At 41.8% G+C, this 26,130-nt stretch overlaps 1 protein-coding gene across 1 annotated transcript in view; it reads left to right on the forward strand.

Moving 5' to 3' along the window:
* LOC122792184 (microtubule-actin cross-linking factor 1-like) overlaps positions 1 to 26,130 on the forward strand; it is a gene marked incomplete in the record, with an annotated part of 3,579,694 nt that overhangs the window by 837,706 nt on the left and 2,715,858 nt on the right. Inside the window, 1 exon segment of the mRNA XM_044059907.1 lies at positions 15,394 to 15,486. Coding sequence (XP_043915842.1) covers positions 15,394 to 15,486 — 93 coding nt within the window.

A 26,130-nucleotide genomic window follows, 5' to 3' on the forward strand; every position in this document is an offset into this window, starting at 1 on the left:
CGTGCCCCAGGAGAAAAACTTGCCCACCAAGCAAAAAACTGGATCTCCGTCACCAAAGGCCGATGGGTCCTCAAGATTGTATCCCAGGGGTACAAATTTTACTTCCACACACTGCCAACCCCGTAAGGGTTCCCAGACCTTCCTCCAAACCAGTGGGCAGAGGCACAAAACCAAGTTTAATACGTGCCTCTCCATAAGGGCAATTCAACCTGTTCCTGCAGAACAGATAGGTCAAGGGTTTTATTCCAGACCTTTCCTGGTACCCAGAAAAGAGGGCACTTGGTGCCCAATCCTAGATCTTTCCATTCTAAACACCTTCCTGGTGGTACCAAAATTCAAAATGCTCACCCTTCAGCAGCTTCTTCCTATGCTGTCCAAAGAGGCCTGGCTAGTCACGCTAGACCTAAAAGAAGCCTATCTGCCCATCCATATCAGGGAATCATGCAGGAAATATCTACGTTTCAGGGCAGGATCTATGCATTCAGTTCTCTGCACTTTTCTTTGGCTTATCCACTGCTTCCAGAGTCTTCACCGAATGCCTGGTTCCAGCCATTGCCTATTGTAGACAGAGAAACATTCAGATATACCCTTACTTGGATGATTGCCTGATTCAGCCAGACTGTCAGGAAAAGCTGATGCAGCACCTGACATTTGTAAAGAACCTTCTAACCTCCCTGGGGTACTCTATCAATGAAAATAAATCAAAACTAGTACCCAGTCAAAAGATTGTATTCCTGTGAGCAAGCTTGGACACAGCCTCCCAGATGGCATTTCTTACTTCAGAAAAACAAGCCTATATAACAGGCTACTTCACTCAAATGGCCACCAGAACCCAGCTATCCACAAGGAAAATCCTGCAGGCTCTAGGGTTCATGGTCTCTTGCATTCTACTAATTCCATATGCCAGACTGCATATGAGGAAACTTCAATGGTACTTATAAAAGTCTTTGGTGCCAACATTCTCAGGACCTGGAAACCACCATACTTATCATACCTTGTCTAAGGACAGTTTCTTTGGTGGGCAGCAGCATGAAACCACAACAAAGGGCTTCCCTTTACACAACCCCACGCCTCCCAGACCCTAACCACAGATGCATCAGATTATGCCTGGGGGGCACATCTGGGAGACGCGTGCATTCAGGGCCACTGGATCCCAAGTCAAATTCATCTGCACATCAACCAAAAAGAGATGCTAGCTGTTCAGCACACTCTGACAGCTTTCAGATCCCTAGTCTCACCTGGATCCCTGCTAATAAAAACAGACACCACCACAGTTATGTGGTGCATCAACAAGCAGGGGGAACCCACTCTACAGGCTAGCCATGACACTGTGGAACATGGCATTGGACATGCAGATCCACCTGCAAGCTCAATTCCTGCCAGGCAAACAAAACTCTCTGGCAGACGACTTAAGCAGAAATCTCCTAGATCCACACAAATGTCGATTGAATCCCAGCTTGTTAACCCAGAAATGGGGGATACCAGAGGTAGACCTCTTTGCCTCCCCTGTAATCACCAGATCAGCAAATTCTGCACGAGGACACCACACAGCAGAGCATGGGAAGTGGATGCCCTATTCTTCCAGTGGGTAAACCTATCAAATTTGTCTTTACCCCTCTGCCTCTTCTTTCAAGAATACTACTCAAGATAAGACAGGACAGAACAAGGGCAATCCTGATTGCTCCAGACTGGCCACGCCAGCACTGGTATCCACTACTGCGCAGCCTGTCACTGGTGCCACCATGGCATCTACTTCAGATCCCAACCCTCCTCACTCAGCAGGAGGGACAAATCCTGCATCCGCAAGAGCAAACCCTGAACCATGCAGCCTGGCTTATTACTTGAACCCCCCCCAGTGACTAGCCTAAGCAAGCAGGTACTGGATGTCATTGTGGAAGCCAGTACAAGGAAATCCTGTGCTGATAAGTGGAAAAGGTATTGTTCCTGGATTCACTCTAAAGGAGCAGACACGGATCTGACCTCCTTAACTCTAATACTGGATTACCTAGCATATTTACTCCACAGAGGCCTTACCTTCTCTTCCATTAAGATCCATGCCTCTGCCATTTCGGCTCATTACAACACTGAGCCACCTCTCTTCTCTCACCCTCTCATCAAACAGTTCCTGAGAGGGACCGACAATTTAAGGCCACCAAGGAGAGCACCCACCCCTGCTTGGGACCTTAACTTTGTACTGGAAAAGCTAACCCCCCCCCCCCCCTCCTTTGAACCTGCAGTGTCAGCAGAGTTAAAATTCCTTTCTTGGAAAACAGCCTTGCTTCTGGACATCATGTCTGCTAGAAGAGTGTTTGAGCTATAAGCGCTTATGGCTGTGGAACCCTTCATTATTTTTCATGCTGACAGGGTCTCTCTCAGAACTAACCCTACTTTTATGCCTAAAGTGGTTTCCAGTGTAGCTCACAACCAATCTATTCATTTGTCAACCTTCTTTCCCAATCCTCAAAATAAAGGGGAAAGGATCCTGTACTCTTTAGACATGCACAGACAGCTCAGATTCTACCTTGACAGGACTAAGCCCTTCAGAAAATCTGACCAGCTGCTACTCAGATTTGCACCAGGGGCAGAGGGCAAGGCCATATGTAAACAAACTATTTCCAAGTGGATAGCACACTGTAGTCATTTCTGTTACAAATACCATGGGAAACCAACCCCTCAGGGGGTCAGAACACATTCCACTAGGGAAACTTCTACCTCTACACTATTCCTCAGGGGAGTCCCTACCAGGGACATTCTGGAAGCTGCTACCTAGAGTTCTGTTCATACCTTCACCAAGTATTACCACCTGCCTATCTTTTCCAAATCCAGGGCAGGTTTTGCTACAGCAGTTCTGCAAGGGCATACTAGCCAGCCCCAACTCTTCTTGACTGCCTCCACCCATTCTTCAGCTTTGAGAATCAACTCGTGTGATGACTGCAACAGTGAAACACGAAGAACATAGTACAGTTGTGTACACTTACCATAAATGTAGATGTTCGAGTGTATTCAGTGTTGCAGTCCTGGTTTTCCACCCTCCAGCCCCCATGTTTCTCTCTCCCTCCTTCTCTAAATCTATTACTCACCCCTTACAGGGCTACTGGTATTTACTTTTTACTGGTGGTGTTTTTTCCATCACAACTTAGCTCCCTATTTTAGGGGCTCCTGACATTTGGGGCAAGAAAAACTGATGTAATGGTGTTGGCTGCCTGTTTTTATACCCCTGACGACCTGACGTCAGTCCTGGAGCGACAGTAACCGATGCGGATATACTAAGTCTCTGGTATTCAGGCCGACTGAGGGCTACCTGCAGGCAGATAACCCAAGTGTGATGACTGCAACAGCGAATACACTCTAACATCTATATTTATGGTAAGTGTACACAACTGTACTTTCTGGTGCCAAGTAAGGCTGGACCATGGAGACCCTTCCTAGACTTACTAAAGCTAAGCAAGTTCTTAAAGGTACCAGAAGTTGAAAATGTTAACACTTCATACCCTCTTGTTCTTCCTCTCTCATCAAATCCTCATAGTTATACTGGACTTTTAATTGAAGCCTGCCTCTGCGTACCCATTCACAGGTGCTTCCTTAGGTTTGAAGCAGTGGACTTTCACTTCCAATTTACTTCTTTACACCTTTAGTTTAGCTACTGCATCTACAGATTTTCTCAAATAATATCTGGCCCCACTAATAGCATATTGCAAAATCAGTGTAATTCACATATTTCCATATTTGGGTGACTGACTAATTCAAGTACAGTCCCAAGAGGAGCTGGAGAGGGCTCGGTCTTATACACTGTAATGTTTCCTTTTTGCCATCATATCAGCTGACCATCAAGTCTTCCTTTAACTGGTCTTGAGCTTATTCTTTCCCCCATAGTGGTACAGCGACTTATCAGATGTACAAGGCCAAGAGCCACTCCAGTGTGGGTGAAGGGTGCAGTAATATACAGAGCCTTGAGGGTGTTTTGTGCCCTCATCAACATCCCAGTTGTGAGGACTTTATGGACTTGGCTGTAACTAAACCCTTTCTGTGCATAGATGATGTGCACATGTCACTGCAGAGAGTCGTATTGTCTCATGTTTGTGACGGCACACTGCTGTACACTCTGTGTGAAGTCATAACATAGTTGCTTGGGGAGCTGAATGCCCCTCCCCAGGCATACATTTGCATTGCCTCCCCTCCTCTAAGAGATTATGGCACTATGCGTTCTACTCTTCCTTGACTGTCTCCCTGGAGGGCACACCCATCCTCTCCTGCCACCTCTGTTAAGTGCCTGAGTTGCTAATCAAATTGTGGCCATTTCAGCAGCAGTCATGGCTTTCTCTACCAACTTTAGTGGTGTAGCGGGATAAAGGGAAGTTTCCCCTGGTGATCATTCACAAAGAATATTTCTCCTACTCTAATGATTGCAAACATGACTTCATGTCTTAGTGTATTATCATAAATATAAGAAGAAAGCAAGTTCTGTTGAAATATATTCACAAAATAATGAGTAATCACACAGTGGAAAGTCTAGCCTGGCTAGATTTTTCTTTTAGTTTTTACTGATTTGTTTTTTTTCTGTAACATTGTTACTCATTGTTTTAGTTTGTTAGTTGGGATATTTTGCAGACACCCTAATGGTTATGGACATCAGCTGAGTACAACAACCCTGTGTTTCTAAATGTTAGCAAACATTCCACTTATGCTGTGCTGATGAAGCCATAAGGCCGAAACATGCATTTCCACAGCTATTGGGGTTTGTTATTGGTCTGAATTTGTCCGTAACAGACTTAAAAAGTCATGGACATTCAGAATTGCCATATAGGTGAAACACCTGATGTCCTTAAGTGGTCATTTGCATATATCCCATGTTACATCTAATGCAAGAGGTTTTAAGGAATCACACAGTGGAAAGTCTAGCCTGGCTAGATTTTCCTTTTAGTTTTTATTTATTATTTATTTATTTATTTCCAGTTTGATAACCGGGGAGGTCCACTGGGCCCAGAGGCTCGGGGAGAAAAGCTCTGTATTGCTTACAATTAAAACAAGCATAGAGTTTTACATTTATGCAATTATAGATACAATTATAAATGTTTTAGAAAACAAATGTAAAATTATATATAGAGTTGTAGCAAAGTGAAAAGGTGCACAAAGAAAGGAAGAAAAGGGGAAGACAATTAACAGAGAGTAGGGATAGAAAGCTATGTACAATATTTACGTGGTAACCATTCATTAGATTCGGAGCAAGGCAGTTGTAGAAAAAACAGCATGTGCATGAGGAAGTACATGTGTAAGCGACATTAGGAGGAGTTAGGTAGGAAGAATGCAATTACATTTCCAATTTTGGGAGAGGTGGGAGTGGAGCTGGGATATGAAGAGTTCAAAGCTTGTAGTGATTCTTAGCAGGGGTGGGAGGGAGGTCCATTTTTTGGCTAATGAATAGGATAGGAGAAACTAGCCAGACGTTTTGGTTTATATACAGAAAGTAGATTTTGTTGGGCAGATCTAAGGAGTCTGTGCGGAGTGTAGAATGGTAAGATATTAGTAAGAGCAGGGCATGCAGTAGGTTTAATGATTATTTTGTGGGCTGTAGTAAGTTGAAGATAGACAAGGTGGTTAGGAAGCTCTAGCCACTTTAGCATGTGGAGAGAGGTGCAATGATTTTATTTATTTTTTATTTATATTTTACATTTGTTTACCGGGAAGGTCCGACTGGACACAGGTCCATTTTCAGCAGAGGCCCGGGGAGAAAAGCTCCAAGTATATCAAAATACACAACAGTATACAACAATACTATAAAATACAATACAATGTTGTACAAAAACAGTGGCTGAATGTTCACTGAACTTTGGTTGTAGTAGAATATAATACAGTGATAAACTTATTTACAAGATAAGACATAACTTAGCTTGGTAAGGTTGACCATACTTAGGAAACAGTATAGTAGAATACAGTACAGTGAGAAAAGTATTCTCAGGGTAAAACATAAAGTAGCTAAATGTAGTTGAGCATACTTGGCAAACAATATAAAAAATTATCATTGCTGTCTAAATGAGGGTTAGTATAATCTAACCTGGGGGGGGGGTGACATGGGCATAGCCATTTCTTTAAATAATGTGTTTTGAGTAGTTTTTTGAACTGGTTAGTTGAGGATGTAGACATGAGGTGCTCTGGGAGAGAATTCCAGCGTGTGGCAATGGAGCAGGCAAAGAGATTTGCCAGCTTTATTTCTGTGTTTAATGACATTTAAGTGGTTCATGTGCGCAGATCTTAAGTTTCTGGAGGGTTTATAGGGGCTGATTAGTTTTTTCAGGGCGGGGGTTTTGTCAGGATGGTAGTAGAGCTTATGTGTGATAGTTGGTTGAGTAGGAGCAGCTGTGGAAACTCTGGCCAGTTCAATTGCTTTAGGGCTAGGCAATGTGGGGACCTATGGGTGGCCTCGGTAGCGAACTTAGCAATCTTGTTGTAGCAAGATTCCATCTTGGTTAGTTCTGTTGGGTGGAGGTTAGTTAAGATAGGGGAGGCATATAGGAGGATGGATAGTAGATGGGTTCTAGCAATGGTGGCTTTGGTATGTTTGGTCATGTATTGGTGGTTCCTATAGAGGAGTCCCATCTTTTTGTTGACCTTTTTGATTGTTTGGGCGATATGGAAGTCAAATTTCAGATTACTGTCAATTTCAATGCCTAGGAGTTTAGTGTGTGGAGTTGGGGTGATAAGTGTGTTATCTTTAGATTTTATGATGAAACTATTGTCTATGGATGGAGGTCTACCAGGGTAGAAGAGAATGAGTTTGTTTTTTTTGGGATTGAGTATAAGCGTGATGTTAACGAACCATTCTTCTGCTAAGGTAAAGTTTTTCTGGGTTATGGTTTTTAGATTGTTCAGGGTGGGTGCGGCGCATATGAGAGTGGTGTCATCTGCATATTGCACTATAGTAGCAGAAAGTGAAGGTGATGCAATTTGGTTGATAAATATTGAGAATAGTAATGGACCGAGGATGGACCCTTGAGGGACACCTAGAGATACTGGCAGCAAGGGGAACAGTTGGTTCTGCCATAGGACTGCTTGTTGATGGTTAGATAAGTAGTTACCAAACCAGGATATGGTAGAGGGGCTTATGTTAAGGGTGGTGAGGGTGTTCAGGAGCATTTTATGGTTGACCATATCAAAGGCCTTGGATAGGTCTAAGAATATGGAGGATACTAGCAGACTGTCATTTCTGTGGGTATTGACAATGTCGGAAAATGAGAGCAGAGCAGAGGTTTTGCTGTGGGAAGGTCTAAAGCCATGCTGGGATGAGGATAGTAGGTTGTGTTTTAGGAGGTAGTGCATAAGCTGGGAATGGACTATTCTCCCTAATATTATTGATAGGGGTGAAAAATTGCTATAGGTCGATAGTTTGTGAGTTCATGGGATTGACTACCTTTAAGCAAAGGTATAATGTGATATATTTTCCAAGAGTGGGGTATTTTGCATTCTGTAATTGATCTGTTAATGAGGATGGACACAGGATAGAGGCTATAGCTTCTGCAGTAATCTGTCGGAATCTTGCAGGTAGGTTGTCAGCTGCTAGTGTTGTTGGTTTAAGGTTTCTGAGGAGCTTAACAGTTGTATTAGTGGTGACTGGGTGCAGGGAGAAACTGGGTTGGGTATTATCTGCATTGGAAAGGGTGGGGGTTGCTGATATTGTTGGTTTGGTGTTAGTGGTCTGTGTATTGGCAAGGGCTTGGATTGTATCAATGAAGTATTTGTTAAATTGGGTGGGGATGTTGTCTAGGTTATTTGGTAACACAGGGGAAGGAGTAGTTGTTTTTCCTGGGTGTAGCAGGTTATTTATTGAGGACCAGAATTTTTGAGGGTTGTTGGTGTGTTTTTCCTGTAAAGTCTTATAGTAGTTAGTTTTGTCAACTTTTGTTAGTCTTTTGGCTTGGTTACGGAGCTCGTGGTATCTCTGTTTTGAGACAGGGGTTTTATGTTTGTGGAGTTGCGATCAGGCTTTGTCTCTTTATTTCATTATGGACCTTGTTTCTTTTGATAGCCAAGGTGCATGGTTGGTTTTAATTCTAGTGGTCCTGGGTGGAGCATGGGAATCTAGGATGTTTAGAAAGGTTGAGTTAAAGTACTTCACCGCTTCATCTAGTGATAGTTGTTTTAAGGGAGTCCAGATACAGCTTTTTAGTGAGTTGATTAGATCTTGTTTCCTAAAGGTTTTTTGTTATGTATGATTCTGAGTATGGGCTAATTTGGTTGGTGAGACCGGTGTCTAAGTATGTTGCTTGATGGTCGCTCAGGCTGTCAGGGAGACAACCTGATTGTCACTCAGGCTGTCAGGGAGACAACCTGATTGTTGGGTATGGTTGGGGTTGGTTAGTAATATCCAGTCCAGGACTGACCGTCTTTGTGGCTTTATCTATTCTTATGGGGGTAGTTATGACTTGGGTAAACCCATGGAGGTTAATGTGGGTAGAGGGGTTTTGTCTGGTACATTCATACCAATCAATGTTAGTCACCTAGGAGTATGGTTTCTTGTGGAAGAGATGAAGCTAACCAGTGGAGAATATTTTCGAGTATGCTAGTATTATTGCCTGGTGGGATGTATCCTCCAGCAATAATAATGTGTTTATTGGAGTTGAGTTTTAGTCTGGCTAGAATAAGTTCTATGTCATGCACTTCCTGGGAGTTGCATTCAAATTGTTTTATAGAGAGGTGGTTTTGGTACAGTACTGCCATGCCTCCTCCCTTTTTTCCTGTCCTATCTTTGTGTATTATATTGTAGCCTGGGGCAGTTATTTCGTTGTCGTGGTGTTCGGGTTTAAGCCATGTTTCTGTTAATACCACAATTTCAGGTTTATATTGGGCTAGTAGGGAATGGAGATTCTGTATTTTATTGAGAATGCTTCTTGCATTTATACTTAGAAGGAGAAAGGATGAGGTAGGTCTTACATACATAGGATTAGAGTATATTGAATTAGTACTATTGAAGTTTTTAGGTCCTGGATTTGGGTGTATGTCACCACAACATGAGAGTTTTTGGAGTAGGTATAGATATAGTTTATTTAGTTTATGGAATATTTTCACTAGTCTACGGGATGAGTGGGTTTGAGCTTTGAAGGTTGTATGTCTATGTAGACAGGAGGGGTCATCTGGTGGTGAAGGGAGATGGTTGGGTTTAGTGGGCCTTGTGGAGTCAGTTTGCCATGGAGGATGGGGGGTAATGTTAAGTTGTGTGTGGTAGGTGGAGAGAACAGAAAGTAGGAAGAGAGAAAAGAGGGTTAATGTGAGAAGGAGAGGCTGCAGAAGGTGGGTCTTGAGGGCAGGGGGCATATTGATTTTTTGTGGGAGTGACTGGATGTGGATATGAGTGTTAATAGTAGTTGTTTGAGAGCAGTTGTAGAGGGCGTGTTTATCTTGTATTGGGGTGGAGGATGATGGGTTTGTTTTGATTGGATAATTGGAAGTGAGGAGTGGTTGGGGGTGTGGAGTATGACTATAAATGTAACTGATATGGGATGGGTGGGAATGGGGAGCGAAGTGAGTGGAGCGGGGCAGCACCGTCCAAGAGAAGCAGATCAAGAAAAACAATCAACAAGAGAGGTTAGTGAAGCTGAATAGGGGCATCTGTACAGAAATAAACACTATATAGATAGCTTGTTCCTTTCAAGCTGATGGTTATTTTAAATGCAGGCTTTACTGTTTAAAACATTATTCTTTGTAAGGATGCCTGTAAGTATGGTGCCAGTGGGTATTTATAAGGATGATATCACTTAGGGAAGGGACAGTGTACAGGATAGTACCACTGTTTGGATGTGTGTACAGGTCTCTGAGGGACAGATTTAGTTTGATAGCATGGAGGTGAGTCAGGGAGTTAAGTGGGAGAACTGGTAGGGTTATGTAGAGGAAAGAGACAGAGGAGTTATGCAGTATGAAGCTGTCTCTGGCAGAATAAAGACAGTGAGATAATTTTATAGGTCTTTGGGGAATATAGAGAGAGTGGGGGGGTTGCATTAGTGAGTTTTAGCTGACCAGGAACCGTTTTGTTGGAAGGCAGAAGAATAAAAATCACAGGATTAAGATTAAAATACTGGTACACATACACTGAGTTTAGAGTGACTGTTGCTGGGAGAGATTCCACCGGTGAGCAGGGTTCAGTGAGGGAGTAGATGGTCTTTCTGGGTGAATATTAGTCTTTGAGACACTCTAGCGAGGCAGGGGTCCTGTAAAAATAGAGATACAATTACAGGGTGAGGGTTAGGCAAACAATAGCAGAGTTGGCCAAGAGATAGAGGACAGTAGCAGGTAGGAGGTTGGTTTAGAGGAAGAGATAGTAATGTCAGAGCTAGAGTGAAATGAAATGATGTTAATGTCAGAAAGAAAGAAAGGGAGTAGGAAAGGAGCTTAGACTGCTTGTTATAAGGAAAGGGAAAGGAGAGGGTAAGAGAGCCAAGCTTGGCTAAGGCAGGAGTGTGGGAGGGGGAGAGCAGAGAACAGGCAGGTGGAGAATATAGGTTGGAGAGGAGGATAGATTGTCAGTGGGTTTAAGTTAAAGCAAACTACTACTTCGAGTACATTGGTTAGTGATACATTGTATCAGTTTCAGCAAAAAAATAGTAGGTGGAAGAGGCAATAAACACTTATTATTAGTTAAACTGTCACAGTTCACTTATTAAGGTTATAGCAGTACAGCTTCATTTAATTCAGTGCATTTATAGTAAAGAATGCTGACAACAGATACAGTATAGTCACATTCAGTAGACCTATTTAAAATAGTTTCATTTAGTGCAGTAGGTAAAGAACGATTAACAATTATAGCTTGTTCAGTGCAGTTGTAACAACTGTAAAGATATTTAACACAGTGAAGGCACGGTTAGCAACCACATGTAGAATAAGCAGTTCCCTTTAGGACAGTAGATGTAAGACGGGTAGCAGTTACATTCAATACAGAGGAGCTATTTATTATGCACGTTAACAGATAGCGTATTTAATCAGTGGGACTATTTGCTATGAACGCTGTTAGGAAGGTGCTCTTTTCAGTGAGCACATGGATACATAATCAAGTTGGGTTTGGGGCCTCAGCAGGTTAACGCCAAGGAATATGGATTCCTGATGCAGACCATGTGGATTCAAGCACATATAGCATTATATTTAGCCGTCCCTCTCAGGCCAAGCTTATACAATAATTCCCGTTTCATATGATAGGTTCGTATAGTGAGGTTGAAAGTTTTCTTTACTTTTTCTTACCAGAAATAAGTAGGCACAACAAACATTAACATTTGTAATCAGAAATAAGGAGAGCAAAACAAAATATTACATTTGGGAGTTAGCGACTTGCTTTCAGTGATCCAGGAAAAGGTAAGGCACAACAAACTTTAGCGTTTGTGAGCAATCTACATAACTAGGACCCAGCATAGGGCAGAACAAGGCGCAGAAGTAAGGAGAGAAAATCAAACGATAGTGCTTGCAAGCATGCAACATGCTTTACAATGCTCAAAGAATAAGTAAGGCACAAACAAGCTTTAAGGTGTGTGAACAAGCTACACAACTAGGACCCTACATAAGGCAAAAGGCACAGCCAGTATGATGGTGCACTTCTAGTGCAGTTGTACCCTAATATCCACATAACATTTATCTGAAACGCTAGTTGGAGTGTGCTTTCAACAGGCTAATCCAGCGATTAAATTATGCACCAAAGCCAGCGACACAACCAGTTAGTGCAGGCACTGTATTGCAAATAGAGTCTGACAGTCAAGTTCTGCAGTCGCTAGTGAGGCATCTTAACACAATGAACTATACAGCCAAAAACTTGGAAATGATATTCACTTTCTGCAGTTGCTATTAAAGCATCTTAACACAATGAAATATACATGAAGTAACTAAGAATTGACATAATTATTGTCATCTGTGGTACATTCCAGGAATATATAACATTAAAAGTTCATTCTGATTAAACCTTGTGTCTTCCGAGCCTACCTGGTCAGTGTATGCACCATTCAGCGGTGAGGGGCCAAGAGTAATAGGAGAAAATGGCACAGGATCCTAAGTGTGAAAGTTAATTGCCGCAAAGGATCATGGGAGGTATGCCTTAAAGAGCCCACATTATACTGGTTAAATGTGTAAGAGCAGTGGGGGTTGCTTTGTGTAGGTCCGTCCAAGAGAAGCAGGTCAAGAAAAACAATCAGCAAGAGAGGTTAGTGAAGCTGAATAGCGGCATCTGTATAGAAATAAGCACTATATAGATAGTTTGTTCCTTTCAAGCTGATGGTTATTTTAAATGCAGGCTTTACTGTTTAAAACATTATTCTTTGTAAGGATGCCTGTAAGTATGATGCCAGTGGGTATTTATAAGGATGATATCACTTAAGGAAGGGACAGTGTACAGGATAGTACCACTGTTTGGGTGTGTGTACAGTCTCTGAGGGACAGATTTAGTCTAAGAGCATGGAGGTGAGTCAGGGAGGTAGGTGGGAGAACTGGTAGGGTTATGTAGAGGAAAGAGAGAGAGGAGTTATGCAGTATGAAGCTGTCTCTGGCAGAATAGAGACAGTGAGCTAATTTTATAGGTCTTTGGGGAATATAGAGAGAGTGGGGGGGGGGGATTGCAATGGTGAGTTTTAGCTGACCAGGAACCGCTTTGTTGGAAGGCAGAAGAATAAAAATCACAGGATTAAGACTAAAATACTGGTACACATACACTGAGTTTAGAGTGACTGTTGCTGAGAGGGATTCCACTGGTGAGCAGGGTTCAGTGAGGGAGTAGATGGTCTTTCTGGGTGAATGTTAGTCTTTGAGGCACTCTAGCGAGGCAAGGGGTCCTGGTCAGTGTACGGTACCATTCAGCGGTGAGGGGCCAACAGTTTTTTTACTGATATATTCATAAAATGTCAAATCCCATTAAATAACTTATTTTTACCTGTACCCAGGTAGTCCGTGTTCTAGAATTTTACCACATATTTTGATTATAAAATAGAAAAACAATGGCCTTGTGTGGTAAATAATTCTCTAAAATTAATTTCCTTGGTTGAATGTTTTCTCTGTCCCCTTCTCTGTCTTGATTCACGCAGTAGAATGAAATAGTAGCAGTCCTTGAGGTTTCTATGGCCTAGCCTGTGCTAAATTAAAAGATTTGCCACTTCATATTTGCTTATGTAATCTTTATCTTTCATCTCGTATTTAGTTTTCTAGGTACTGTTTCACACCATGCCTGCTGACCATCAAACCTCCCCACCATGAACCCAGTCCATTCGGGAACCCATCCTGAATATTCCTCACTGAGAACAAGAATGACTTTGGGATCATCATAGGGGCAAACATAGCTGGCATCCTGACAGTGAGTGTATGTTTGTTTGGCCGTAACATCACCCTTGGTGGTTGACATGCATCTGCATCACCAAAGTGTACCTCTGCTTTCCTCCTTTGTGCATGCTCCTACATGGCTTACTGTTACTGATTTGGAATCACCAAGTTAGTATCCCTCTGTCATGCAGACCACTAGTATCATACAGATCTCCTGTTGCACTGAAGCAGGTTGGCCTGACTAGGTCCACTATCTCCCATGCCCATCAGAATGTGCAAGTGGACATAAATTACACTGTCCTGCCCTCCTCTGCCCATCTGATAAAATGCGGTTGCTCCAAAATTATGAATACACCATCTTGCAACATAATATTAAAATTGCCAGAGAAGACCATGCTTTATAGATGTTTTTCTATTGTTTTTCTATTGCCAGCGAAGAAACAGTTGCATTTGTGAATATGGTTGGTGATTGGAGACTTGCTGATGTTATGCCTAATAATAAAACAACTGATTAGATGTAAAAAGATGAGCACCATTAGCCAATCAGTGGTCAGTGGTGGGGAGTGTGGGTTGGGTACTGCTAGAGTTTGTCCTCATGGTCTGACAGGAGCACAAGAAGATAAATCCTGTACATGCTATGTTAATTATGGCTGTTGCACTTCATGTCTTCTTTCTGGTTATGAGTAAACAAGGAAAGACAATCCACTGAAACACCAGTTAAACTTAGGGGAAAAAGGAGCACATCATTGAAAACACAATATGTTTAAAGGAAAAAGCATCGACAGTAACAGTTACATTTACAAGTATAGCATACTGACATAGTTCCAGAAGTCATTGTTATAAACTACTGCTCATTGCATGCTTGCATATAATTTATGTGGATTCGAAAGGTCATACTTGATGGTTTTTTAAGGAGAAATCTCACACCACCTTTGAAGGTTGTCTGAATAATGACCCCTCCTCATTGACCCTTACACTGGTGATGGGAAATAAATGGGCTGATTGGCCTGGAGGAGGCTCGACAGGTAATGGGTGCAGAGAGTGAAAAAAGTCTTCAGGAAATAATGAAAATTGGCAAAGTGTATCTTTGCTGTGTAATTGTATTTCAAACAGTAAAGTTTGCTTTCATTTTAAGCAAGCCTTTTGATGTCTCAGTTGTAAGAAGTTTGGATGTCAGCCTGTTGTGTATGTATTTAGCCAAGTTTTATATTAGATGATCGGTGCTTAAATTCATAAATGTTTGTGTACTACATTGGGAGGGGGGGGGGATGCATTAAGGGACAATTCCAAAACTGTTTCTGCTTAGTAGAGCACTTACTCAAAACTGAACAGTGAAGTGTTTCAGTGCTGTATAGAAATGCAACACTTTCTGAGCACAGACTATGCAAATATGCCCATGTGCACTCTGGAGCACTGCTTTTTTGTGGGCTTACATAGTGCGGCAATTCAGAGATGAATATGCATACTATAGTAGATTATTGTTGAACAATGCAGTGTATGCACGTGTTCATGGATGTTACATATGCACCAAATGTCATTAGTGGTAGTATTAGCGCAGGATTACTAGAGTGGAGCAGTGTGGACTTACAGCAGCTGCCCTCTGCTTTGCTTCACCATATTCAGTTTGCATTCTGGGTTGAGAAGTATTGCACAGTGTGCAGTGTGTACATAGCTCATGTATAAGAGTGTCCACTTGATGTTTAAACTGCTTAGATGGGTGAGTCTTAAGCATGTATATGTGATTTTAATGCAGTCTAGCACCATACAAAGTATGCATGAGTTTGCACTGCATTATTCAGTACAACTCAGCATATCTGAGCGGTGATGTCTGATTAGTGTGGTTTATGGCACTGTGCAGGGGTTTTAGGTTTCTGTTCTGTCTAGAATGGGTGATATGAAGAAAAAGCTGTGTAATTGTTAAGCCTGCGTATCCTTTTGCTTTTCCTTTAGTGGCATTGTCTTTTTTTCTTTAAATTATTTGTAGCTGACCCCCAGTTTGACTAGGCAGAAGATGATGATGGAGGTAGTTTCTGTGAATTGTATGAAGTTTAAAGGTTAAACTGTTAGGTATACAATTTCAGGCTCTTTTTTCTTACCTTTCTTCTTTTTCATTTTATATAGGTGAAACTGGTGAATATTCGTAATGACGACATCACAGATGGGAACCCCAAGTTAACATTAGGATTAATCTGGACCATCATTTTACATTTCCAGGTAAAACATATCTGCATTTCATACTTGAAGCTGCTGTAATTTCTTTGTTTTGAGGCAAATAGTCAAAAAAGCTGGTTTTAAAAGTTAGACAAAAGTAAAAGGAAGTTCAACACTGGCATCATGATAGCAATAATGCACAAAAGAAACATAATGCACATTGACATTTCCTCAATATGAGAGTGGTATTTTTGTGTGACCTTTTCAAAGTCATCACATACCTTTTGAAACATGTTGCTATTTGTGTGTATAAAAGTGCTGAACTACTTTACTGTTAATCCCAAGTTGCCTCAACACTTTGTGGCAGTGTGAAATTATGAAACGATGCAGTCTACAGCAGAAGAAGAGGTTCATATAACGTTTTTAATTACAGGGTGAACTGTTCAAGTGCATTAACTGACTAGTTTGCCTTAGGATTTAGGATGGCCATTGGTCAACCTTTTGCTCATCCACTTTCAAATGAAAGCAGCTATTCTTCTGGAATTGTAATGTATTGTTTCTCTGGAGGCTGCCCCCTCATCATTTTGCAAATTGCTTCAGTTTGCTCTACCCCATTACTTATAGTATCAGTTGTCATCTCACAGCAGTTTTGGTAAAGGGAACGTCTCCCCATTGGCCTTTATTGATCAGTGTGTAATTTCAGCTGCACATTGTTACAGTGTTGATTGTCACAGACAGATGACTTCTCTTTGTCCTGTATTAAAAAAAAGATTCACAAGTGTATCCAGAACTAGGACTGTGCATCTATTCAGCTTTATAACTTGCAAGCCTGATGTAGAGTACCAAATGGCAGTGCCTTAGGTTTGTTGCATGTATCTCTGATTTGACATCACCACTGATTAGATATGTTCTACACTTGAGTTTGGCCTTGTGTCGTCATGTACCATGAGCTACAGTGTGGTGCTGGGATGGATTTCATACAGAGGGCAGTAATTTTTCATTTACTTTTTGGTTTTACAGACAGTCAGAAAGGGGTTGTATGGGACTTTGGTGCAGAGAACAGCCTCTGTGAAAGCAGCTGATCATTAAATGCAGCAGTATGTGTACGATTGTTTGGGGCAGTGAGTATGAGTGAATCAAACAGGATCAAATCCACTTTTGTGGCAAGATTGTTTTCAGCTGCTTCCAGTCCATCTTTGGAGGTCTCCTGAATCAAAAAATATCTATCTCTATATACCAGGATAAGGAATTGAAGGCAGCACTCAATGAATATGCATGTGTCTTGACAGACACAGGACAGTTTTTGGTGGACCTTTATGGGGCAGTGAAGCAAATGGGAGCAGCAGATACGGGGATGCTGGCCACATTAGACATAATGTCTTTATTTAAAAGTATACCCAATGACCAGGGGATAAGCATGGTAAAATCAGTGTTGACAAGGCAGGGAAAGTTCTCTAATACTAAGATAGACTTTCTCTGTATGTTACTAGAATTGGTACTAGAGCACAACATATTTATTTTCAATGGCATATGCTATAAGCAGTTGTCAGGGGTTGCCATGGGCACACGTTGTGCCAACACATATGCAAACCTGGTTATGGTTAACTTGGAATATGAACATCTGTTAGGTAATCCCCAAATAGCCTTCTATAGGTGTTTCGTAGATCTTTTTATTTTTTGGAAAGGTGATGGTGAACAACTTAAATCCCTATATGCATACCTAAATACTACTAGTGACTTTTTAAAGTTTACGATGAACTGTTCTGAGATGAGTTTAGACTTCCCGGACGTTACCATATACAGAGAAAATGACCAATGGTCTACGAAATTACATAGGAAGCAATGTTACAGACCATCTTTTTCTACACAGAAACAGTATGCTTAACCCTAAGAGTTTTCCTAATATAATCACAGGTCAGGCAATGAGAACATCTCACCTATGTTGTCAAGAGGAAGTGTATAGAAATGAGTTAATTAAGCTAAGAACAGGTTTCATTATTAGGGGGGTATAGTGAACATGAAATTGATAAGGTGTACCACAATGTACACAAAGGAAGGAAAGGTAAAGCTAAGCCGTACTACTCTGATAGAGCAGGTAGTGACAGGGTTCGGTATCAGGAATAGTGTATTACCATGCATTTCAATGGTTTTACCATATACAAAAGATGTGAAAAGACAAAACTGGCATATGTTGTTAGTAGATGAGGATACTGCCATCATAGTGGGTGGACAACCACATTTTGCATTTAGAAATAAGAAAATCTGAAACAGCAGCTTTGCTATCCAAGGATACCTAGTCTGATGGATAGCACAATGAATGGTACCCATAGATGTGGAAAATGTACACAGTGCATTTATATAGATGAATCAAGGTTTTTTTAAGCACCCTGAAACAGGGCGTCTATGGGAGCTAAGGAATTCTGCTGGTTGCAATACTAAGAATGTAGTGTATGTAGCTCACTGCACAACATGTTTCCATTTCTGTGTTGGCAAAACTAACAGTCACCTTAGGGAACGGATAAGGGATCACCTTTACTGCACTAAAAAAGGGCAGCTGTATAGTGCTTTGGCTAAAGCATACATTGGATAAGGGGGATGACAATATATTTTTGTTTCATGTTTTACACATTCACAATGTCAGCAATAGAATGGGGGACATAGTCAATACTACTGAAAATATGGAAGTAAAATGGATTTTGTGTTTAGGAGCACACAGAGGTTTGGGTTTAAATGATAGTGTTCCATTGAAGCCAGTGCTAAAATGTAGAAGGTTAAAATAAAATAAAAAATAATATTTTAACAAGAGAAGACTACATAAACACATGCAGGGCTTAGGGTCAATATGACAGTATTTCTTGAGCTGCTTCTATCATAGATATCACTAAAGACCAGCATTTGTTGAGCATAAGTATTTACTAGGTGGACAACATGTGCTTTTATTCAGCAGCATATATGTATTAAGTTGAGTGTGTACTGCTTATATTTTTATATATATTTATATATATATATATATATATATTTTTATGCTTATACCCATGCACATAAGTAGTTACTAAATGGGGAACATGAGTATATGTATTCATTGATTTTTATGTATTTTATTTATATTTATCCACATGTTCTTGTCTTTACATTTTGTGCATGTGATTGTTAAACAGAGTTTTTTTTACTTCAGCAATTAACTAAGGGCAAAATGTAATTATAGTAATTAATTGATTGCTGAGTGCTGTGCTGAATTAACTTTGAGTGGTAGGATTGGTTGTTTTAGTAATGAATTAAAGTATTTAAGTGCTGTTGCTGTTTGAATGAACTGTCTGGTGAAACAATGATTACCATTGTGAAAGCACTCACCATTTTGTATTAAAAAAGAAGATTTTACTTTGTCGTGGTTCAGCTTCTTTATTCCAGCTACCTTCCTACTGGGCACCTGTGTTTCAACATTTTCAACTATAATATGTTGATCAAGATTAGGTGGGTTCTATCAGTGAGCCAGTTTGCAACTCATCTGGCAACATATGGATCGATGCCTAGTTGCTAGAGTTTGTCTACTGTTCTTGAGTGGGGAATAGTGTTGAAGGCTTTGTCCATATCAACGTAGGCAGTGTGCGTAGTCTTCCCCTCATCCATGACTTTGGTGGCGGTATCAAAGAAGTCAACCAGATTTAACAGACATGACCTCCCCTTTACAAAGCCAAACTGTGTGGGGTTGAGTGTTTGGAGGTTGCCAATGTCCCTGTTAATCAGGTCCATGATAATACGTTCCATGGCCTTGCAGATGTTGCTTAGTTTATATGATACATAGCAAGATACTGGAAATATAATGTTATATTAATTATAGTTTGATTATTTTTATATGAATGTAAATTTGCCTGTGTCACAAGTGATAATTCAATAAAGGTGTTTGAGGAAAAAAAGAGAGAGAGTCCTTGACTTATTCTTCCCATATTCCTTCTCCACTTGACTATGGTTCTGAGGAAGAAGAGAACTGACTCTCATTTTGAGGATATTTAATTTGGTGATAATGTTTCCAGAATGATGGAATTTTTCAAATGGGACTGTGCTCAAGTATCTGATGTTCAGAAGAGGTACTATGAGCTTTTGCAAATGGAGTCTCCTAGACCCTCTACTGTTCCTTTGGTTCTTGCTGCCTTGCTGAATACTTTTTCTGCTGCCTCTCAAGCTTCTGATTCTCAGCCCTCTGCTCCCAAAAAAACTGATAGGTTTTAGAAATTGCCTGACGACTGTAAGTTTCTATATAAGTGTCCCTCTGCTGACCCCTCTGTGGGGTGGATCTACTCAGACAAGACAAAGGATCTCTCATCCATCCCCACCTATCCACTGTTCAACTGACATTATGGGTGATAGGGTTTTGATCCCCTACAAGCACCTTTTTTTCTGAGGACATGCTTTGGGTCCTACAGGAGGTCAAGAAACCCACTACTAGAAAATCTTACTTATCCAAATAGAAGAGGTTTTCTGTTTGGTGTCTTTCTCGAAACCTGGATCCACTTGCTGTGGATGTTCCTTTGGTTCTAGCTTATTTGTGTGAATTGCTAAATTCTGGGTTAGCATATTCATCTGTTAAGGCCCACCTATCCGCCGTTTCTGCTTGTTTGCCTTTAACTCGCCCTTTAGCCTCTACATTTGAGGCCAAACAGTTTCTTAAAGGAGTCCTTCCCATTAGGCCTTCTAGGAAGCCAGCCCCTCCTCCTTGGGATCTTAATTTTGTTTTATAAAAATTGACTCGTGCCCCTTTTGTGCCTGCTGCTTCAGCTTCCTTACAGCATTGCTCCTGGAAGGCTGTTCTTTTGGCCCTTACTTTTGCCAGATGGGTGTCTGAACTGCAAGCCCTTATGGCTGTTACTCCTTTTTAGTTTTCCATAAGGACAGGGTGTCCCTTAGTACTAAGCCATCTTTTATGCCCTAGGTGGTCAGTGAGTTGTCTCTTAATTGGTCTGTTCCTTTGCCCACTTTTTTCCCTTCTCCACAGGCTGCTAGTGAGAAGGTTTTGCACACCTTGGATTTGCATAGACAAGTCAGATATTATTTGAATAAGACTAAAGCTTTTTATAAACAGCTTTTTATTCATTTTCATCCTAGGACTTTAGGTTTGGCTGTTTCCAAGCAAACCATTTCTTCTTGGATGTCTAAAGCCATTTCTTTTTCCTATTATTTTCATGGGAAGAGCCTTCTTTCTGTTAAGGCTCATTCCACTTGAGCTTTGGCGGCTTCTAGTACTTTTTTGAAGGGTTTGGATCCTAATTCTACTCTTGAGTCAGCAACCTGGACTTTTGTACATACCTTTGAAATACTGGAATTTGGACATGATTTCCTGGGCCAGAACTGGCTTTATCAGAGCCATTCTCCATGGCTTCCTAGAAGGCTGCCCTGGGCCTTCTTCCTTCTAATTTTCTTTCTGAGCTTTAGCAGTGTCCTTATTGTACAGAAAACTGCCACAGTGATATGGAAGGACAAAGTGCAGTTGTGTAAAAATCTTACCATAACAGTAGATGGCCTTCCATGTCACTGTTGCAGTATTTGCTCCTTCCCTCTTCCCCCAGTCCTTTTTCTTTCTGCATGTGTTTGTTTCCAATTTTTGTTATTGGACTGTCATTCCTACTGAGGCTTTTTCAGTTCTGAGAATGGTATGTCCAGACGGCACCTTTATGCTATCTGTCTTGCACGGGGAACATATGTGAGATGTACGGCATACCCTTTACAATCAAAAGGCTTTGGTATACTGGCCGGACATTGGGCTGCCCTTGGCAGGGGATACTTATTGTAAAGAATAATGCAGCAATGAAGGGAAGGGCATCTTCCTTTATGGTAAGAATTTACACAACTGTACTTTCTGAGCTCTATAAATGTCTTTGCAAAGTTTTTAATAGTTTGTAGGCTGAACTGTAGATGCTTGAAAAAAAACACTGAGAAATGTGAAATGTTGTGATGGATAGTTATCAGGTAGTGGAGAATGGTATTATACAGCTGCACCCCCCCACCACCACATACAGGTTCATAGGTAAGTACTAGGCTATTGGCCCTAGGGCCTATACAAGCCTAGCCAAACAAGTTCCCTGGCTTTCGCCAACCACGAAAATTATTTTCCTGTGCCCTTGTCGAGCAGAGCCACAGCAGTGATTCCCGGGGTGAATTTCCTATTACCCATCCAATTGTCAAGATTTCTCTTAAAGAGAGCTAATGAGGAGCTTTGCTTGACATGAATGGGCAGCCTATTCCAGAGCAGGGAAAGTCTCTGGGACAGGAATCTATCCCTCCAGCAATGTTCTGTTTATTGTGGTGACAAGGTTTAGGTCCCTGGAGCGTGTGGCTTGTAAAGATTGGGTTTTCTTGGGTTGTCTGGGTTAGACATGGCTTTGTACGTTAGGCAGAGGTAATCTAGGAGTAGGTGATATGCGATGGAGTAGAGCTGGAGTTTTTTGAGATGGTTGGCGTATGGCATCTGCTTGAGGCCGGTAATCCTCTTAGTGAGGTATTTCTGTGGCCTTTCCAGCTGTTGCAGATGTCTTGTGAGGTACATGCCAAATGGGGCATTATACTCTATGATGGGTCTAATAAGGGAAGAGTAGAGAGGAACGATGACCTCTCTTTTTCCGGAGGAGAACCCGTTTGTGATGAGGTGTGTCACGTAGAAGGATCTCCTGACTACTATGGTGACATGCTTATCGAAGGAGAGACTGCTGTTCACCTGTGTCCCAAGGTCTCATATCACACTTTTGGTGTTTAGTAGGCTACCGTCTATGTGATAGTTCATGGGTATGGTATTTTTCCCAAAGGGGATGACAATGCACCTCTTGGCATTGAGCTTTAGGCCATGACTTTGACACCAAGCATCAGTCTCAGTGAGGCCTCTTTGTAGAATGGCCACATCCTTAGGTGAATCGATTATGGCTCCTAGTTTGTAGTCATCTGTGAATTTCGTTAGCCAGAGACCAGCTGTATTTGCCTGGACTTCAGAGAAGTAGATACCGAACAGGAGGGGACCCAGGACCGAACCCTGTGGTACTCCACTTGTCACTGGTCTGAAGTCAGATTTGCAGTCTGCTACTTTCACAGTGTGGGTTCTGTCAGTGAGCCAGTTGGCCACCCAACTTGTGACATAGGGATTTATGCCTAGTCCAGTGAGTTTATCTATAATACCAGAGTGGGGGATGGTGTTAAAAGCCTTGGCGAGGTCAAGATAGGCAGTGTGCATTACCTTACCCTCGTCTATGGCTCTAGTGACTGCTTCGAAGAAGTCAGTCAGGTTTAGGAGGCATGGATCTACCCTTTACAAATCCAAACCGAGTGAGTCCAGAGTTTGGAGGTTACCTATGTCTTTGTTTATAAGTTCTAGGATGAAACATTCCATGGCCTTACAGACCAGGCTGTTCAGGCTAATGGGGCGGTAGTTTCCGGGGTCTATGGTGGCATCTCCTTTGTGGAGTGGGATAACTGTCACTGTTTGCCACTCCTTAGGCACAAAGCCTGAAGTGAGGCTATGGTTGAACATGGTACTTAGGTGAGGTGCCAGTTCGTGCAGAACGCAGCCTGGGATGTTGTCCAGTCCCATAGATGCTGTATTCTTGGCTTTGGATAGTGCGGTCTTCACCTGTGCGGCTGTGATTTCAGGGGGTTTGCAATCATCTGGTATGGGAATGGGCCCTTTTGGGGGTGGGGGGGGTGAAGTTAGCACTGAACCTGTCTACCAGAATGTTGGCAATATCAGTTGGTTCAGTAAATGTAGTGCCATTGTGCTGTAGTTCAGAGCCGATCTGAGTGTTGCCATTGAGATTCTTGACATAGCTGTAGAAAGCTTTGTGGTTGTCTTTAGAATCCAAGGCGATTTTATTTTTGTAACTAGCTTTGGAGGATTTTATGGGGGATCTCAGCTTCTTGCTGAGGCTGACCAGGGAGTTCCTGCATTCATGGGATTTTACTCTTTTCTGCAACAGTTTCTTCCTTCTGTTGTAGAGGTTGTTTATGGCAGGGGACCACCAGATTGGCTTCCTTTTTCTGGAGGATAGAGTCTTGGTTCTGTTGGAGATGCCACAGTCCATGCACTTGTGTATGTGCTTATACAGGGCATTTGTATATGATTCAGCAATCGTGCCACTATTTTCCATCTGTGTGGGTGTATTGAAGTTTGCCACTTCTGACTTAAGCATGAAGTTGGCTTTGGAAAAGTTTTTTTTACAGTGGTTTCCTTAATGGGGAGGGGGGCAGGATATGGATGTCTAGGGTGATTAACTTGTGGTCGGACCTGACCAGCGAGGAGTTGACCTCTGGCATGGAGCATCTATTACCCATATTGGTAATGACCAGGTCCAGGATGTTGCTACCCCTGGTAGGGGTATGGACAAGCTGGTCCAGGGCGTTTGAATTAATGAATTCCAGAAAACGTTGGGCAAATGAGTTGGTATATGAGGTAGTTTTCCCAGTTGATGGAGGGGTAGTTGAAATCTCCCAAAATTTGGGTATTGTGCTATACCTTAATATTATCCAGTATATCGAGAAACATGGAGTGGGCATCCTGGGGCATGGCGGGGGGATCTGTAACACGGTACAACCTGAATTGCAGTCTTGCCCAGTGTTAGTTGTACTTAGATAATTTCGGAAGCATTATGTTGAGCAACTAGCCTGGAGTTGTGGATATCCTTTATGAATATGGACACGCCTCCTCCTTTAGTATTTTGGTCCAGGTTGGGTGGCCGAAAGCTGTGGTAAGAATTGTAGCCTGGGTAATGCAGCGGTGCTCTCTGGAGCCTTAAACCAGGTCTCTGTCACTGCACAGATGTTGATGTTCTCCATCTTAAGAAGAGCCTTGAATGTGTGCATTTTGAAGTTTAAACATCTAGCATTAGTAGCATTACCCTTAGATTTTGCTTGTTTATGTCTACTATGGTGGTACATTTGACTTTTGAGCCTTGCCTAAAAAGGCACTGTAGGGACAGCAAGAGCCTTAGCCAGTATCCGGAATCCCAGCGGTGACCGGTGCAGGCCATCTCTTGCAAAGCATCATAGCCTGTCGATCATGTCGTCCCAGGCAGACAGGTACTGGATCCCCTTGGAATGATACCAGAATCTTAGCCAGTTGTTGAAGTTAATCATTTTGTCCTTGTACTGTTTCATCATTCTGGGCAGTGGCAGGATGCTGCACAGGGCTAGTGTCATAGCTGCCTGGGCCACATGGTCAGAGAGCTCCTCCATGTCTCTTTTCATGTAGTCCAGGGAGGTATGTCTCAGGTCATTTTCTCCAACATGGACAATGACAGAGTCATACTTGTACTTGTTGTGGAGTGACCTGAGTGCATGCGTTATATGGTGGACCCTGGCACCCGACAGGCAGCTGACAGTGACTTTCTTCTTGTTCAGCCTGATGAGGGGGACATCAGTGTGCCTGACTATAGAGTCGCCAGTGGAGTAAGATGTGTGCACCAAAGAAGAGAGGACAAAAGAGCAAGGACACTGTGCTTCGGTGTGATTGTAATATGACATTTGGTAAAAATTAAAAAGTCAGCAGTCAACTGAAGAGAGCTAGAAAAGGTTAAGGAAGGAAGGATGCTTATTTTGAATGTAATGCTGTGAAGAGGAGGTAATACTATGTGGATACTTGATTGCAGATGAGATGCTGTTTCTAGTAAGCAGTTTCAGAACTTACTGATGAGAGTTCAGTTTATTGGTACCTTTTGCCAAAAGAATGTTAAACAGTTGTCGCTCCCTCCCTGTTTTGCCCTTAAAGGAAAACATGACACCAAGACTTAAAAAAATGTTTTTCATCATATCTTGGTATTCTGTGCAGTATTAATGCCCCAACATCACTGTAAGTGGCTCACATTATTTTATAATTTGCTGTACCCACAATGGCTTGAGGAGGCAGTGCCATACTGACGTGATTTTGCCTTTGATTCATTCTTCCACAGCGCATTTGTGCTCTATAGTGTGGCAGCTTAGGTTCAATGGCATGTTTCTGCATTCATTTACTAATGAAAGCATACTATAGAATAACTGGACACAGTGCAGTTGTTTATTTTTTACTGAATTACTCTCAGTTGTGCTAACTCTAAGATGCTTAAGTTAAATCTTTTTCCAGGCGAAGTAACTTATTTGCAGCTTTTTGACAGATTTTCAGAATTGTAGTTCTAACAAGCTTGTGTACCTCTTCATGTTGTCTTAAATTAAGTTTTATGATATAGATTCTCTTGCTTAGTGTCTGACAGGTGACACTTCATGGCCCTTCAAAGCAGTTATCAGGCAGCTTCTAATACTCCATACTGTCCTTAATTTTCTACAGCTACATGAATAGTCACACCATCACTTGAGTAGCCAAAAGTGAAAGCTACAAGTTGATGTAGTGTTGAATTGTAAGTGATCCCTGCTTTAACCGTTGGAGAAGAGTTTCACTTCAGTTGTGAGAGTGATTTATAGCAATTTATTGTCCTCAGCAAGGGGCATACATTGAGGACAAAAGTGTAGGCAGTGATTTAATAGTGAAAGCTGCAGAACGAGGGTGGTCTCCCTTATTTCATGCAGACTGAGAAAAATTGCTTTGAGTCAATGTGAGATCTGAGTAGGAAAAAAGATAATGAAACCTGCATGCTCAGTGGTAGGAAAAAAATAAGTGAAGAAACTGAACGACATGGCTGTGTTAGTGTCACTAAACTACACATAGGACTGTAAGAAGAATAACTCATCTTTACCTTCTGAGGC

This window comes from Protopterus annectens, chromosome 1.part2, assembly GCF_019279795.1.
Source record: "Protopterus annectens isolate FY-2018-M chromosome 1.part2, PAN1.0, whole genome shotgun sequence".
NCBI lineage: Eukaryota > Metazoa > Chordata > Ceratodontiformes > Protopteridae > Protopterus > Protopterus annectens.